This window comes from Pristis pectinata, chromosome 15 (assembly GCF_009764475.1).
Source record: "Pristis pectinata isolate sPriPec2 chromosome 15, sPriPec2.1.pri, whole genome shotgun sequence".
Classification (NCBI taxonomy): domain Eukaryota; kingdom Metazoa; phylum Chordata; class Chondrichthyes; order Rhinopristiformes; family Pristidae; genus Pristis; species Pristis pectinata.
The window spans coordinates 15,051,238-15,068,328 of NC_067419.1; the positions used below are offsets into that span (position 1 = coordinate 15,051,238).

A 17,091-nucleotide genomic window follows, 5' to 3' on the forward strand; every position below is an offset into this window, starting at 1 on the left:
AAGAGCCTCAAGGAGTAAGTTACTGGTCTTGGAGATTTTGAATCATTAAAAAAAATTCTCCCTATATTGCTTTGGATTACATGAAAAATGCTGTAATTTTTCCGGAATGTCATTTGTAGTAACATCACGTATTTCCTTTGCTTGTATACAGTATTTATTTTGTGTTAGTTAAGATGAGGGAGAGCAATGCTGTAAATGGAAAGCCTTCTGAGACTGGGCACTCAGTGTGAACAAAGTACTCCCACATCATCCATTACACAACCAGACGCAAAATAAAACTCTATCTCAAACAATTGGATTCAACTAGATTAAAATGTACCACTGATTTTTGTTTCAATTTATGTACAATACGCTAATGAGGTTGACTGTTCAGTGCCAAATTGTGGCAAAATCTGGACACTTTAAAGTTAACAAACACCGAGTACAAAGAGGCCCAGCCTGTGCAAAGAGAAAGGTGACTTTAAACTTTCCAACAGAAAATCAGGTTAAAGCCAATTTCCTTTCTAACCATGGGAGACTGCGGTAAAACACCTAACGTAGATACCATAGCCAGTCATCCACCTCGAGTGAGTGGAAGAGCCACCTAGCTTGTTTTGGGCAGGCCACCATTTGGGATTCAGAGAGAAACTGCTGGCACCACGTGTGGAAGAGTGGTCATGAGTGGGAATGTGGGATCCATCAGATAGCAGAAACTCTGGGATGCGCATTTCTGACCCCACTAAAGGAGGTTTTTATTGGGAACAACTTCTGCCAAATTTTACGGGGTTGAACAGAACTTCACAACCACAGCCACAACATCACAGTGTTTATCTGGTGCACTCACAAAGTAAACCCCCCCTGGGTGTTTCGCAAGAACGTTATCAAAGATGGTTTACTTATAATGATACAGAAGAAGGCCATTCAGCCCTCGGATCAATGCCAGCTCCCAGCAGGACCATCCTTTCCGTCCCATACCTCCTCTTCCCATTTGTTTACAACTTAATCTCTTGCAAATGCCCATCAACTCCTCTTTGAATCTTTTGCCACCTATCCTTACTAAAGGCAATTTAAAGCAGCCAATTAACCTGCAAGGTCTTCTTTGGGATGTGGGAGGAAATTGGGGCACCTGTCAGAAATACACATGGTCACAGGGTGAACATGCAAACTCCACTTGGACAGCACCCAAGCTCAGGATCAAACCCAGCTCCCTGGAACTGAGAGGCAGCAGCTCTGACCATTAGACCCTTGCCACCCTTTCACACTAATGTGAAATCATCCACCCATGATGGGGCAGATACAGATTTTAAAGAGCATCAAGGGAATTCCAAGGATGGGTAAATGCAAAGCCTCCAGTGGTTGAACAATTAGACTCTGAGCTAGAATTTGAAGAGCACTGATATGTGGTTGTATGGCTGAAGGAGATAACAAGATATTTCAAAATATTGAGGCCGTAGAGGGATTTAAAAACAAGGAATGAAAATTTTGAGACCAAGGTTCACTTAACTTGTGAGATGATGTAGATTGTAGAGCACAGGAGCAGTGATGGGTAAATGGGGATTGATTTGGGTGACGGATGGCAGCAGAAATCTGGATGGACTCGAGGTTGGACGTGGGAGGCTGGCTAGGAGAACATTGGAACATCAAGTTTAGAGGTCACAAAGCCATGAATAGGAGTTTTAGCAGCAGCTGAGTGATTCTCTGCTTCCTTCACTGTCACAGTGATTGCCTGGACAGTGCAAAAGCTAAGCTGGTCAGTTTATCTTTTGCACTATCCAGGCAATCTCTAGATCAAGTATAACCAAGCTTGCATACAACTTCTGTACACTTACCAGAAAAGGGGTGGGTGAAGTGGGTGTTTGCAGAATTGAATTCGTGGCAGGCTTTGGTCTTTTCTGCAAATAGCTGGAGAAATCTCCTGCTCATTCAGTACTGGATTTTAGGACAAGCCTTTCAACAAAATAGAGACAAGGAAGGAGTCTGAGGTGAAGCTGGAGAAGATTGGTCCTTTGGATAATGTTGCCAAAAGACAGCCTGGAGAAGTGAAATAAGATTGGAGCAACAGAGGTGTTAGTACAAGAGTGTGAAATGTAGGTTATCCTCTGGCTGTGATGGATTTGATAAATAATTAAACCAAGGAAGTACAGTGCCACACAGCTGGATAATACCAGAGAGAATGGTGCAATTAAATATGTCAAATGATGCAGATTTATCTGGAGTCATACAGCATGGAAACAGGCCCTATGGCCTTACTCGTCTGTGCCGACTGTGTTGCCCAGTGGGCTAGTCCCATCTGCCTGCTTTTGACCCAGAGCCCTCTAAACCCCTCCTATCCATTTACCTATTGAGATGGCTTTTAAATGTTGCTAATGTGCCTGCCTCAACCACTATTTCTGGCAGCTCATTCCAAATATGCTCCACCCTTTGCATGAAGAAGCTGTCCCTGACGTCCCTTTTAAATTTCTCGTCTCTTAACTTAAACCTATGCATTCTTGTTTCTAGCATCCCCTCCCTGGGGAAAAGACTACGTGCTTTAACCCTGTCTACGCCCCTCATGATCTTATATATCAAGTCACCCCTCAATCTTTCCAGGGAATAAAATCCTAGTCTACGCAACCTCTCCTTGTAACTCAGGCCCCCAAGTCCAGGCAAGTTAAACTAGAAGGGCAAGAAGCATGTAGTACCTTTAACAACATAACATCGGATGTTTGCTGGATCTTTCTTGGTTCTGTGGCAGTGACTGAACCCTGATCGGAGTGATTCAAACAAAGAGTTCCAGGAAATATGCCCCTGAGCAACTTGGGAGAGAAGTAAGGAAAAATAGTGCACCTTACTCCAGGATGTTATGATGTCAGTGTGACCCACGGATGGCATAAGATGCTAATGAATCTGTCTTATTAAGGTACTACTTGAGTTAAGCAGCAAGCTTAGCCAGCTAAAAAATATAAAGGCTCCATTTAGGATCAGAATCAGATTTATTATCACTGACATATGATGTGAAACAGTACAGTGCAAGACATAAAAAATCTATAAATTACAAAAATAAGTAAATAGTGCAAAAAAAAGGAATAATAAGGTAGTGTTCATGGATCATTCAGAAATCTAATGGCAGAGGGGAAGAAGCTGTTCCTGAATTGTTGAGTTTGGATCTTCGGGCTCCCATGCCACCACCTTGATGGTAGTAATGAAAAGAAGGCAAGTCCCGGATGGTGAGGGTTCTAAATGATGGATGCCGCCTTCTTGAGGCGCCGCCTCCTGAAGATGTCCTCGATGGCGGAGAGGGTTGTGCCCGTGATGAAGCTGGCTGAGTCTACAATCCTCTGCAGCCTCTTCCGATCCTGTGCATTGGCGCCTCCATACCAGGCTGTGATGCAACCAGTCGGAGTGCTGTCCACCATACATCTATAGAAATCTGTAAGAGTCTTTGGTGATATACCAAATCTCCTCAAACTCCTAACGAAGTAGAGCCATTGGCATGCCTTCTTTTTTGATTGCATCAATGTGTTGGGCCCAGGATAGATCCTCTGAGATGTTGACGCCCAGGAACTTGAAGCTGCTCACCCTTTGCACTGCTGACCCCTCGATGGGGACAGGTGTGTGTTCTCCCGACATCCCTTCACTACTTCAGGTAGTGACAGTGGGAATTAAAAGAGAATCGGGCACTAAGTCTTTACACAGTTAGTTTATCTACGCATCTACCCTCTTTCTGTCAGCCAGAATGAGTTGAAGCTTCCCCTAGGACACACTAATCCATCATTCTGAATGAGATTCAAACCAATAAACAAGGTGCAAAAGGACAGCACGCTAACACAGTACATGTCCCAGTCTGCCAACTCATTACTGAAAGCTTGAATTTGAGTCAAAAAGTTGACCAGTTGTTTTAAACAAAATGTTGAATGGGGATTTTATTAGAGCTGGAGCTGGAGCTGATTCTGCTCCAACCCAATTCCTTTGCCGGAATTGCAAAATAGAACTGTAACCCCAAACCTTCTTGGTTGGTTTGGTTTGATAGTTATATAGCTCTTGGGTTAACAATGGATGGGGAAGGACTGTGTTATTTTAGGGGAATGTCACTGATCTGTAAGCAGCATAAATGAACATTTTAAAAACATCTATACTCTCATTGAATCAGTCATAAGATGATGAGAAACTTATGCAACAAAATTTTAAGAGAACATAGGTACTGGAAAACTGAGAACGATGAACTTGTTAACCCAGTCATATTCTCAGTGCTTTTCTTTGGCACAGTTTTTATGTTACAAAGGAATTCTGTACCGATTTGTTGATGTTGCTTGTATTCAGTAATACATACACACTGGATGAGACAGAAATTGTCACATCTTCCTTGTTTTAGCTGGGAGGAAACGATCTGCAATTAAAAACGAAACACCCCTAACATTACTGATCAGAAATGGAGAAAAGTCTTGAAAATGGGTAAATCAGGAGAATGGTGACACTTCCTGTGGGTTTTGAAGAGATTGTAGATTTGCACCTAAAAAGATGATCTCCTTTGATCTGCTACTTGATCTGCTTTGGATTTACAAAATTTTCTATTTTTAGACATAGGATTGTGATTTGGCAATTTTAAGGTGTTCTCTAACCAGGAGTTCCATCCATGGAAAACACTGGGAACTGTGCCTGTTGGAATAACATTTTATAGCTAGTAACAATATGTTGCATTGGACTTTCAATCATCTCCAATTTGGGATTTCTTTTCTATTTGATGTATTAATTTGCTTGTTAATTTCTGCATTAAGTAGGTTTATACCTTTAAATACAAGCCTAGTGACAGTCTGTGGGACTTTCCTTTTTGAGCCTTGACATTTTGTATGTACAAAATTTGGGAATGGGGCAGAGGAGGGTGAAACAAGGTTAATTACACCTCTTGGTGGATGTCCAGGGTACCGGAGTCATACAGCACAGAAACAGGCCTTTCAGCCCATCATAACCATGCTGATGGTCAGGTCCCTATCTACATTAACTCTTTTGTTCTATTATTTAACGAATTGCATCCTTTTTGTGCCCACTGAAGTTCTACTTAAACTGTGGCTAAAAACTGAAAGTGCTGCTATTTCCAAATGTCAATGAATTCCTTCTGTTCATCACGCCCTACTTGGAAACTGAGCAGCTATAAATCTGGTGGTCTCCTGAGCAAACAAAAATTTACGTGCAAGGTCTGTAATGTTGACACTCCTGTGTACAATGGTGAGATCTGGACTCTGTACACCAGTCAAGCAAAGAGACTCAACTGCTTTCACGTGTGCTGCCTACGATGCATTCTAAATACTGACAGAAAGGATAGACTCACAAATTCTGATCTGCTGGATCAAGTGCAGATTTCTAGCATGTACACTGTTCAGGCAATGATACATTAATGGATTGAGTTTACTCACCTGATGAATGATGGGAGAATTCCCCAAAAAATATTCTCCTTGGAAAACTAGCTCAAGTAAAATGCTAACCAGGTTCCCATAACTACTGTATGCTTCAAATAAATCTGGAAGAAGGGCCTTAAGGGTCTGGAGCCTCTATTAGTTGCATGAAGGTATGTGACCCTGCTTTTAATCTCTGGATGGTGACATTTCTTTTCTGCAATTTTAGATATCGATGAGTGTTCCTTTGAAAGGACTTGTGACCATATATGCATCAACTATCCAGGAAGCTTCGAATGCTTGTGTCATAAAGGCTATACTTTATATGGACTGACTCATTGTGGAGGTTTGTTCAGTATGATGGGTGACAGTATAATTCACATGTTCTGATAATAATAAACTGTAGTAGTAGAAAATATCATGCTATATATTAATATTGAAGTAAGGATGAAATGTGGTACCAAACTGTGGACCTAAGGCTAGTCAGCACAGTGTGAGATTGTAGTTATTAGCAACCTACAAATGAACTTTTCCCCATGTAACGGAAGACGGAGGTAAGGTGTACGTGGGTTGGGAGATGGAGTGGAGATTGATACAAGAAAATAGTTCCGAGAGGGACCTGTCTGTAGTCAACGTGTCAGGGGGAATGATTGAGAAGTTTGGGTTAGTGCTTTTAAAAAGGTAGGGAAATGTGCTATGATGGACTAACAAGAGCACGCAGAAAGGCATAAAGCAGATTTAAGTCTGGCCTGATGACAAGTGAGACCTAAGATAGGACTTGTGACACCTCTGGCTGCAATGGGAGGTAGATGAGTGAGACACTGTTAGATCAAAGGAAATGGAGAAGAAAGGAGAAGAGGGTTCAAGCATAACGTAGAATACAGGAGGCTATACTTTGGACAAGCTGGAAATTAAAGAGGCCATATTAAAGGATGTTTTATCATCTTACTTTCATGCACTATATTTATCTGCCCCTAAATGGTATAGCTAGTTAGTTTCACTGTAACATCAACAGGGTAATTACTTAATTCTTAGGCCTAGAATAATACAAATGTTAGCTGTGTTTAAAAAAAAGATAACTTGTTTCCTTTTTGCAAACTTAATCATCAGTATAGAATTTATAAGTAATAACGGAGCACTTCTACTCTCACACCACAAACAATAATTCCAGTCACCATAATGTATTTTCTTGCCTTCTCAGATATCGACGAATGCAGTATAAATAATGGGAGCTGCGATTATGGTTGTATCAATACAATGGGAAGTTATGAGTGTGTATGCCCTCCTGGGAAGAAATTGCATTGGAACAGAAAAGATTGTGCTGGTGAGTAAGATTTTAGAAATAATCAAGGTAAAGCGGGAGCCTCTCAAAGGTAATTTGATCAGAATCCACGTGAAAAAAGAGAAATATACCTTAAGTATCTAAACCTTTAAGTTTTAATTTAACACAGGAATATTTGTGCACTGAAGTTTGTAGCACCAGCAGGATACATTTCATAAATGCAATAGTCTAGCTTAAAATTGCCATGAGCAGTATACCAAATGAACGTTGGGACAGTTCCATTCTTTGTCCTAACAGCTGCATAATAATGGTCTTAACTCTTATTTTACTCAGTAATTGTTCAACAGATTTTTAATTTATCTGTGTGGTTAAGGTAGGAGCACTAGAAAAGTGGAGTAGAATAAATGTTCATTTATGGAACCATTTTGGAAATGCATATGTTTAAATTCACACTTTAACACTGCTTCATACTTTTCCTCTTCATTTTAAAAGGATGTTTCAGCTGTCAAACTTACTTAGTTTAGAAATTTGTTGAGGAATGAAATGTTAATAGCAGTGCCCCCAGACTTATGTGAGATGAATACAAGCTGTCTTGAGCTATAAAGCTGCTGAAGTGATTTTCCTGTTGGGGAATGCCTAAGCTGTGCTCAGCACCTCCCTGAGTCGACACTAATGAGAACAGGAAATGGTGACTGTGAAATTCCAACCTGCCATCCATAGCAGATTAACATTTTCTCATCTTACTCCTCTGTTCCCGTAGGCAAGGGTGCTGATCCTTCAGTCTTACATAGGTGTTCTTACTATCTAAATCTGAACTGTGGAAGCTGACAGGCTGTTCGCCTGTAGAAGCATTACTGATGAGCTCCAGTCCTCCCCAATATTTGGGGTTATACTTTCATAGCTTTGGATAGTCCCCTGGAAAAAAAGGACTAATTTTAATGTTCTTATCACTGTTTTGCCTAATTCGGCTCTGATCACACTGAGGAAGCAGTACCTAAATTTGGATTCCTCTGAGTCCTGAAATGTTCCTCTCCCCCAATAAGTTTATTTGACAGTTTCTGTTGAAAGAAAACGCTTGTAATTACTCAAGAGAAGAACAAGAAGATGTGTGTCACAATTGATAGTTTAATTTTTAAACAAAAAGCATGTTGTAAATGTCCACATACTGTACTGATATATGACATCCCACATGATGTCATAGATTCCATCCCTTTCAAATTAAGCCCAAAGTATTATAAATATATTGGCTATCTTGTCACAGCCATTCTTCAGCACTCTGGTCTCAAATATTAATTATTTCTATACAGAGTGTTACAGCAGCAGCAGAAGCAACAACATAAGTTCAATGATCTCTACATCCTCGGCTGCACCAGGGTTCAGATAATTCGGTCATCTTGCAAAGCTGAGATCAGAACCATTGGAAAATAAGCACCTCCTTCATTTTCTCACCAGTAGAGCTGGAAGATGATGCACTGTTACAGTAAATATAAAGAAATAAGAAGCTTGGACATTGATGTCATCCAATCTGAGTGCTGTCACTCCTCACCTTGAAACAAGTGTCAGTGTCCTAGAAAAATACTTCATATCTTTGTTCCTCACTCTCCTATCTTTTCCACCAGCTTTTCCATTTGCATCCATTACTTTCCTCAAAACTGCATTAATTGTCATACATATACTCATGAGTTTTCCATTCCTCTGTTCTCGTCAGTCTCAAAATGGGGGCCATTGAAATCTGGGGAGGATGGGCTCTGCCTGAATGATTGGTCTGTCTTTATTTTCCAATAGTCATATTGCAAAGTGTGTTAGAGCAATTGCAAATTGACACAACTGTGTTTCTAATTTAGCACTACTTGGTAGATGGCATGTTGGGATATGGAGAATGTCCCATTGGTGTCGTGCCAATACAAGGTCTAAGAAATTCTGGGGAAGAATCCAACTTTGGTTGGTTGCTCTTGGATAATGCCCATCAATTTTATCTTATCTTTGCACATTCTGCATGCCTGAAGCTAATAATGAATGCTTTAAGGAAGAAGTATTACATTTCCTTGTACTGACATCCTATACCTTGAACAGCATGAATATAATGTTTTAATAAGAAGCGGTGAAGTGAACTACATCTACAAAACGCCGATGTATCAGGGACTTCCAAGTTATTCTATGTACAAGAACTCACTACATAGATTAGAGGGAGAAATGGAGCAACAAATTGATTGAATTATGTGACTTTCCTTTTAGTTCAACAAGCAAAAGATCCTGCTTCTCCCTCTGATTTTTTGGTTTCACTATTTTATTGATCATCTTTCAAAACCATCATGTTTTTGGGGGGCAATCTGTTGCTAAATTAATTTCAATTTGTTATATTTTCAATAATTGTCAGACATTTTTGATGACTTTCATGCCAAATGTCAAGCCCCTTGTTTCCTTGCAACTGCATGCATAGGTCATTGACATCACAGTAAATTGGCAACATTCTGAAATGATTTACAATACATGGCTTTTAAAACATGTAGAAAAACCAAAGGACTAAGATGAAATGCAGGAAGAGAAATACATAAAGAACATGCATTAATCACCAGTTTTCTAGCTGCATTAACACTTAACCATCACATTGTAAAGTCATTTTATAGAATACTATGAAACAAAATTCAATTGCCTGAGGTACAAGCAATTACTTTTGAAGGATTTTCTCCACGAGGTGTGGAACTGAATCAAAATCTATTGTAAGCCATTTTTCCAATCTGTCCCTTCATTTCAATAAGTGCACCACATTCTTCTGCATTATAAAACATTACCCATCATTTTTCTGCCCATTCGGAACCAACAGATCTGGGATTTGTTGATGTCAGATGTTTCCGTAATCAATCTGAGGTCCTTCACTTTTATGGGAATTTACTCATTTTAGCCTGAAATGTCTGCATTGCAAGATCTCTTCCTGCTCCTGAACCATCACTCAGGGATTTATCCTTGCCACCTTCCCAGTTCTGCTTTACCTGCTGTTTCTCAAACTTTGCCCAAAATGCCCCTGTGAGGTAGATTGGGAATATTTACGACATTGAAGGTGCTAATATATGCAAGTTATTTTATCATGTGTGACTCAGGGATGTAGCAAATTTTGATTCAGTATTCAGAGTGGATAATTGTATATCTTGTACTCACTGTCTTCCATCTCTCCAATGAGACATCACGTTACCATCAACTGTGATAATCTGCATTGTTTTTGAGTCTTTTCAGTTGCCTCAATCTGTTGTGGTTATTAATGTGTTGACCATTTCATTCTTTGTTTGTAATTAATGATTCTTTCTCCCTCAGAGGCGGTGAAATGTCTCCGAAATGCAAAGGTTGCACGTAAAGTCCAGCTGATCTGCAGTAAGAGTGGAGGAGTAGAAAGCTGCTCTCTGTCTTGCCCATCAAAGGCACTCTTTGTGGCAGGTCAGCATTCCATTTGTAAAGATTATGTAAATACCATTGTGGGGGAAAGTAGATGATTTTGAATGTGGGTTTGGAACAAATGCATTAAATTGTTGATATAAAAGGCAGGTTTTTAAATGTATTTACTATGTCAGAATAAAATCTAAATGGGAATGGAGGATGATAGCCGACGAGAGCTTTGTAGGATTAAATACTTATAATAAGAATTTATTTGACCAAATAATATACAAATGGAAAAACTGATGTGTGTTGGAATATCAGTGCTACCAGTTCTATAAATGCAATGCATTCAATAATTGACTTTATGTCTGTCATCATGTATTAACTTTTAACAGTGGTAAGTGGTACCAACTGTTGTATTAGGTTACGAAAGTATTGCAACGCGCTTTATGGTGAACTGACCACAGTGAGACAAAGCAGCACTAAAACCAAAGAAGTAATCTGGAATTGCAACAAGGAATTCTGCCTTCACCGAGTAAGGTTATTAGCTCACCTTTCTGTGAAGCCTGCCTTCACTATACGAGCCTCAAGCCGTCAATCCCCACCACCTCATGCAGAAACAATTTGAATTGCAATCCTAACAGCCTCCCACACAGGGAACTAGCCTTCTGTTCTCATTACATCCTCCCTAAAATATTCCATCTCCCAACTTAGCTCAGTAATGTTGGAGAAACAACTAAACTCATTCAAAAGATTGGTCCTTCCTCTTTCTCACCAGGCGTTGTCAATTTACAGTTCTCATCCCAACCTCTCCATCACCTGTTAGTCCCCTTTTCCTCCAATTTCAACAGGCAGTGTACCTTTTCCAGCAAAGGCTGGCAATTCCATGCCTCAACCTTTAGCAGTGTGGAGGAACAGAGGGACCTTGGGATCCACTTCCATAGATCCCTCAAGGTTGCTGTGCAGGCTGATAGGGTTGTTAAGAAAGCATTCATTAGTCAGGGTATTGAGTTCGAGAGCCCTGAGATGATGTTGCAGCTCTACAGAACTCTGGTCAGACCACACTTGGAGTGTTCAGTTCTGGTCACCTCATTATAGGAAGGACGTGGAAGCTTTAGAGAGGGTGCAAAGGAGATTTACCAGGATGCTGCCTGGATTGGAGAGCACGTCTTATGAGGAAAGGTTGAGCTAATTAGTGATTTCATCAGTGAGACTGTGCTCTACCACTGCCATCTGCACTGAGTCCAGTAGCAGAATAAACTGAGAGTCAACCCTCCCCAACTGTCAGTAAGTTCCGGACCTCCGTGTTTCACTATAACATGTGGAAGTCTGAAACTTACTTCATTTTCAGTGTCAGAATGCTGGCACTTCCGTTGCTGTCCACAGCCTTAAAGCTCCCAACTTTTCAGAATTTAACAAACTTTTCAAAAGTGTCTTGCGCAGAGAAGTATTACTGTTGATTGTGTGACAATGTACGTATGTGAAATAATATCCATGCAGGTGGAGGAAGATATCTGCTTATGGAGCAAGTAGAGGGCACATCACGAGTGTGCAGTGGTTCCCTACGTAAATAGGAAGTCGAACAAGCCATATATGACATGTTAAATAATGGTCTCACTGGTAGTGAATTTTTTATTTCTTTTTTTCGAATAACAATAAGATTTCATGCTCTCTGCTATAGTATCTTACACTTCCAATAAAGACATATAATACACACACATGTATGTGTGTGTGTGTGTATATATTATATATATATATATATATGATGAAGCAATACATGAGTAATGGAATGTCAATACTTAACACTGTATAAATATACAATAAAAATCTAAAATGCATTTGAGAAGAGCTAGAAATAGGTTGCCAAGTGCTGCCAGATTTAGTTATTGTAGGCTTTTTGAGATTAGTAAAGTCATTAATTAGACTCAAGATCTCTGCTGGTTACAGTAAAGATCACGGCAAAACATGGGGAGATTTTTAACAACAAGGTTTGTGATGCATTTAGGTGCCTTCCAAATAGGTTGCAATCCTCTGTTTGAACAGCAGTTAATGAACAATGGGCCAGACCATAGTGATATCCCCATGGCACTGTCGGCTAGTTGCAGGTTAGCACACTCCTGACTTCTACACCCTCATATTGCAAGACAGAAGCTGATATCGGGTGCTAAGTTCAAGGGCAGAATTCAGCCATGCAAAGCCAAGGGGCTGTACTTTTGGCATCAAGCCATTGCTTTATGCTCAGTGTATTGGAGTGTGTAGTGCAGCTGAACTCATTTTATAGGACTTATTGATCTGGATTGAAAAGGCATGTGAAAATGAAAGGTTTGTTTATTTTATTCAATCTTGGGGGTAAGTTCAATAAAGATGTGTGGGGCAAGTTTTTTTATACAGAGAGTGGTGGGTGCCTGGAATGCGCTGCCAGGGTGGTGGTGGAGGCAAATATAATACAGGCATTTAAGAGGTCTTAGATAGGCACATAAATGTGCAGAGGATGGAGGGATATGGACATTGTGTAGGCAGAAGAGATTAGTTTAGTCAGGCATTTAATTACTAGTTTAATTAGTTTAGCACAACATCGTGGGCTGAAGGGCCTGTTCCTGCGCTGTACTGTTCTATGTTAAAGTTTATAATTTATTTCTAAGACAAACAGCTTTTAAAGTACATTTATTATTTTTTTTAAATTTTAGCAATTTTGAATTATTTAAATATTTCCAGCTGTTTATAAATAGAAGTATTTAAATCCAGTTAAAAAGGCCTTTGAGAGCTGTCAAGGGCCATCAGACTGGTCTGGGGTGAGTCGTCAGGATCTGCTGTATGAGGCCAAGGTGTCACTCACAGATCACTGCGACTCACCAAACGATGGCAGCAGTGAGGCCTGGAGATCAATTTCACTGAAGACTGAAAAAGTAAGAGCAGCCGCTGTGGGAGTAATGCAGAAGCAAGTGCAAACAATGGTCTGAATCAACCACAATCCAGACTAGTAACACAAAAGTAATCACATAGTTTCCTTCAGTCTGGTATATAGGCCATACAGCACAGGGGAGGGCCATTTGCCTCATTGTGCTTGTTCCAGTTCTTTGAAAGAGTCGACATTCACCGTACTTCCCTGGTTTTTCATCATAGTTCTGCAAGTGTTTCCATTGTGTCTACTTCTATTGCCTTTTCAAGCATTGTATTCATAACAATTTTAATGGAACATCATTTATTTCGATGAACTGATTTGTGCAGCATTTATGTGCTTGTGGTTGTCTAATAGTCCAGTGAGAGAATACAGCTTGAAACAGAGATGGTGCTTATTCAATAGAAACAGAGTGATCACAACTTCTGTCTTGTATTCACCCACTTCCTTTCATTCTTACACACAATCCCATGCTCTCAGTGGCTCTCCCACCTGCACTCACATTTACTCTCATTTTCATTCCCATTCACTCACAAGGAAGTATGATTTCTCAATAGAATTTTCCATGTCATCAATTGCATTGCTGTATAGAAATTGCATTGGGAAAGTCCAGGCAATTCTATCAGTTTTTGAAAGCGATACTAATTATTCTTAATAACATAAATTATTTTACAAATAAAAGCTTAAATCTTTAATAACTCAAACTCATGGTCAATGCAACTAAGTTGTGAAAACCTTCCCTCAAATGTAAAGCTATCATTATAAGGATAGGATTATGCTGAGTTATATCACTCTAAATAGAAATTGGCTGTAAGGTGTTAGAAGTATTTTCATGCTGTGGTAGATGGAGTTACCGTATGTTGCATCTTGTTTATAAGATTGCAGGGATGAAAATACTGGTGGGAAGGTCATTATCAGCATTTATGGGAATGATGAAAAGCCATTCAATGAGTTCCTGATTTCACGGCAGTCATCAGAATAACAAGGAGATGAATGTGAGATTTTGTTTTTTGCAGCACAGGGTACGAAGCTGCAGGCTTCTTGCAATGAACTGCCTGACAGACATCAGATATGGGGCTGATAAAATATCTGTGGTCCCTATTTTAATTGGAGAATTATAGAGGGCATTTTATATGTGAGTGAACGGGTCCAGATGTGGAGGCAGCAGGAGTGGGCAAATGACAATTAAATTTAATAACCTGGAAGGGTACATGAAGATCAAGTTCTGTTCACAGATATAGTTGAACTTAGGGGGTTCACCTGTCTATCCATCTTGCTCTAATATACAATCTCTATCTTTCTTTAGATTCTGAAAACAGCTATACATTCAGTTGTGGTGTTCCAATACAGCCAACCAAATCTTCACAGAAACGAAATGCAACTCTGCCCAGTTGTGCAGGTAACCGTCTCACACAGGACCTGAGTGTAACGAAATATGCCATGCACTACTGTGATAGTAATGTTTTATTTCCCAGGGCTGATTAATCTGATTGCTAATCTGATTTGGAATGGCATTTGTTTTCCCATTCAAGTCTCTCAATAATTAGGATCAGGAATATCTACTAATTTATTTGTTAATGCAACCCAGAACATAACTGGCAAGGACAGCATTTGATGCCCATCCCTAGTTGATGGTGAGCTGCACTTTTGAACTGCTGAAGTCCCTCTGGTGTTAGGTAGGGGTTCCAGAATCTAGACCCAGTGACAATGAAGGAATATTTTGTTTCAGGACACTCGAGTGGAGACTTTTATTTTGTATTTAGTCAGCAAGGATGATGAAATCCTGACTTAAATGCAAGATGCATCCGGAATAAGGGAGATGAACTGAAAGCTTGGATAAATACATGGGACTACGATATTGTGGCTATCACAGAGACATGGCTGACACCAGGGCAGGAATGGATATTGAATATTCCTGGTTTTCAGTGTTTCAAAAGGGATTGGGGGGGGGGGGAGAAGAGGAGAAGGGGTGACGATACTGGTCAGGGACACTATTACAGCTGCAGAAAGGGTGGATAATGTAGAAGGATCCTCTCTAGAGTCATTATGGGTGGAAGTTAGGAACAAGAAAGGAGCAGTTACTCTACTGGGAGTATTCTATAGGCCCCCCGGTAACAGCAGGGATACTGAGGAGCAGATTGGGAGGCAGATTTTGGAAAGGTGTAAAAATAACAGGGTTATTATCGTGGGAGACTTCAACTTCCCAAATATTGATTGGCACCTGCTTAGCGCCAAAGGTTTAGACAGGGCGGAGTTTATTAAGTGTGTCCAGGACGGATTCCTGACACAGTATGTTGACAGGCCGACTAGAGGGAATGCCATATTAGATCTAGTTTTAGGTAATGAACCGGCATAGGTGACAGATCTATCAGTGGGCGAACATTTAGGGGACAGTGACCATTGCTCCATAACCTTTAGAATTGTCATGGACAGGGATAGGAGCAAAGAGGACGGGAAGATATTTAATTGGGGAAAGGCGAATTATGAGGCTATAAGGCGAGAACTTGAGAGAGTAAATTGGGATGACATTTTTGAAGGGAAAATGTACTATGGAGATGTGGTCAATGTTCAGGGATCTCTTGCAGGATGTTAGGGATAAATTTGTCCCAGTGAGGCAGAGAAGGAATGGCAGGGTGAATGAACCATGGGTGACGAGAAAGGTGGAACAACTAGTTAGGAAGAAGAAGGCAGCATACATAAGGTGTAAGCAGCAAGGATTGGATAGGGCTCGTGAGGAATATAGATTAGCAAGGAAAGAACTTAAGAAGGGGCTGAGGAAAGTGAGAAGGGGACATGAAAAGGCTTTGGTGAGTAGGGTTAAGGAGAATCCCAAGGCTTTATTCTTGTACGTGAAGAGCAGAAGGATGGCTAGAGTAAATGAAGGTCCAATTAAAGACAAAGGTGGGAAGATGTGCCTGGAAGCTGTGGAAGTGGGTGAGGTTCTCAATGAATACTTCTCTTCAGTATTCACCAAGGAGAGGGGCTTTGATGACGCTGAGGACAGTGTTGGTGTGGTTAATGTTCTAGAGCATGTTGATATCAAGAGAGAGGATGTGTTGGAGCTGTTAGAAAATATTAGGACAGATAAGTCCCCGGGGCCTGACGGAATATTCCCCAGGCTGCTTCATGAGGTGAAGGAGGAGATTGCTGAATCATTGGCTAGGATCTTTGAGTCCTCGTTGTCCACGGGGATGGTACCGGAGGATTGGAGGGTGGCGAATGTTGTCCCCTTATTCAAAAAAGGTAGTAGGGATATTCCAGGGAATTACAGACCAGTGAGCCTTACGTCTGTGGTGGGTAAGCTGTTAGAAAGGATTCTAAGAGATAGGATCTATGAGCATTTAGAGAATTATGGACTGATTAAGGACAGCCAGCATGGCTTTGTGAAGGGAAGATCTTGCCTCACAAGCCTGTTAGGGTTCTTTGAGGAGGTGACCAGGAAGATTGATGAGGGTAGTGCAGTAGATGCAGTCTACGTGGATTTTGGTAAGGCGTTTGACAAGGTTCTGCATGGTAGGCTTCTTCAGAAGGTCAGAGGCCAAGGGATCCAGGGAGGCTTGGCTGTGTGGATTCAGAATTGGCTTGCCTGTAGAAAGTACAGGGTTATGGTGGAGGGAGTGCATTCGGATTGGAGGGCTGTGATTAGTGGTGTCCCAGAGGGATCGGTTCTGGGACCTCTACTTTTTGTGACTTAGATGAGGGGGTGGAAGGGTGGGTTAGCAAGTTTGCAGATGACACAAAGATTGGTGGTGTTGTGGACAGTGTGGAGGGCTGTCGAAGCTTACAGAGGGATATTGGTAGGATGCAGAGCTGGGCTGAGAGGTGGCAGATGGAGTTCAATCCGGAGAAGTGTGAGGTGGTACACTTTGGAAGGACAAACTCCAAGGTGGAGTACAAAGTTAATGGCAGGATTCTAGGCAGTGTAGAGGAGCAGAGGGATCTGGGGGTTCATATCCACAGGTCACTGAAAGTTGCCTCACAGGTGGATAGGGTAGTTAAGAAAGCTTATGGGATGTTAGCTTTCATAAGTCGTGGGATCGAGTTTAAGAGCCGCAAAGTAATGATGCAGCTTTACAAAACTCTGGTTAGACCACACTTAGAGTACTGTGTCCAGTTCTGGTCGCCTCACTGTAGGAAGGATGTGGAGGCGTTGGAAAGGGTGCAGAGGAGATTTACCAGGATGCTGCCTGGAT

General features: G+C 40.9%; 1 protein-coding gene across 2 annotated transcripts in view; it reads left to right on the forward strand.

Moving 5' to 3' along the window:
* The window catches only part of scube1 (signal peptide, CUB domain, EGF-like 1), a 266,620-nt gene that overhangs the window by 212,561 nt on the left and 36,968 nt on the right, over window positions 1–17,091 (forward strand). For both annotated transcript variants that reach the window (XM_052029992.1, XM_052029991.1), the window contains 4 exons: window positions 5,578–5,694; window positions 6,550–6,672; window positions 9,940–10,059; window positions 14,205–14,297. In XM_052029992.1, the coding sequence (XP_051885952.1) occupies window positions 5,578–5,694; window positions 6,550–6,672; window positions 9,940–10,059; window positions 14,205–14,297 (453 nt within the window). The remainder of the gene's footprint in view (window positions 1–5,577; window positions 5,695–6,549; window positions 6,673–9,939; window positions 10,060–14,204; window positions 14,298–17,091) is intronic.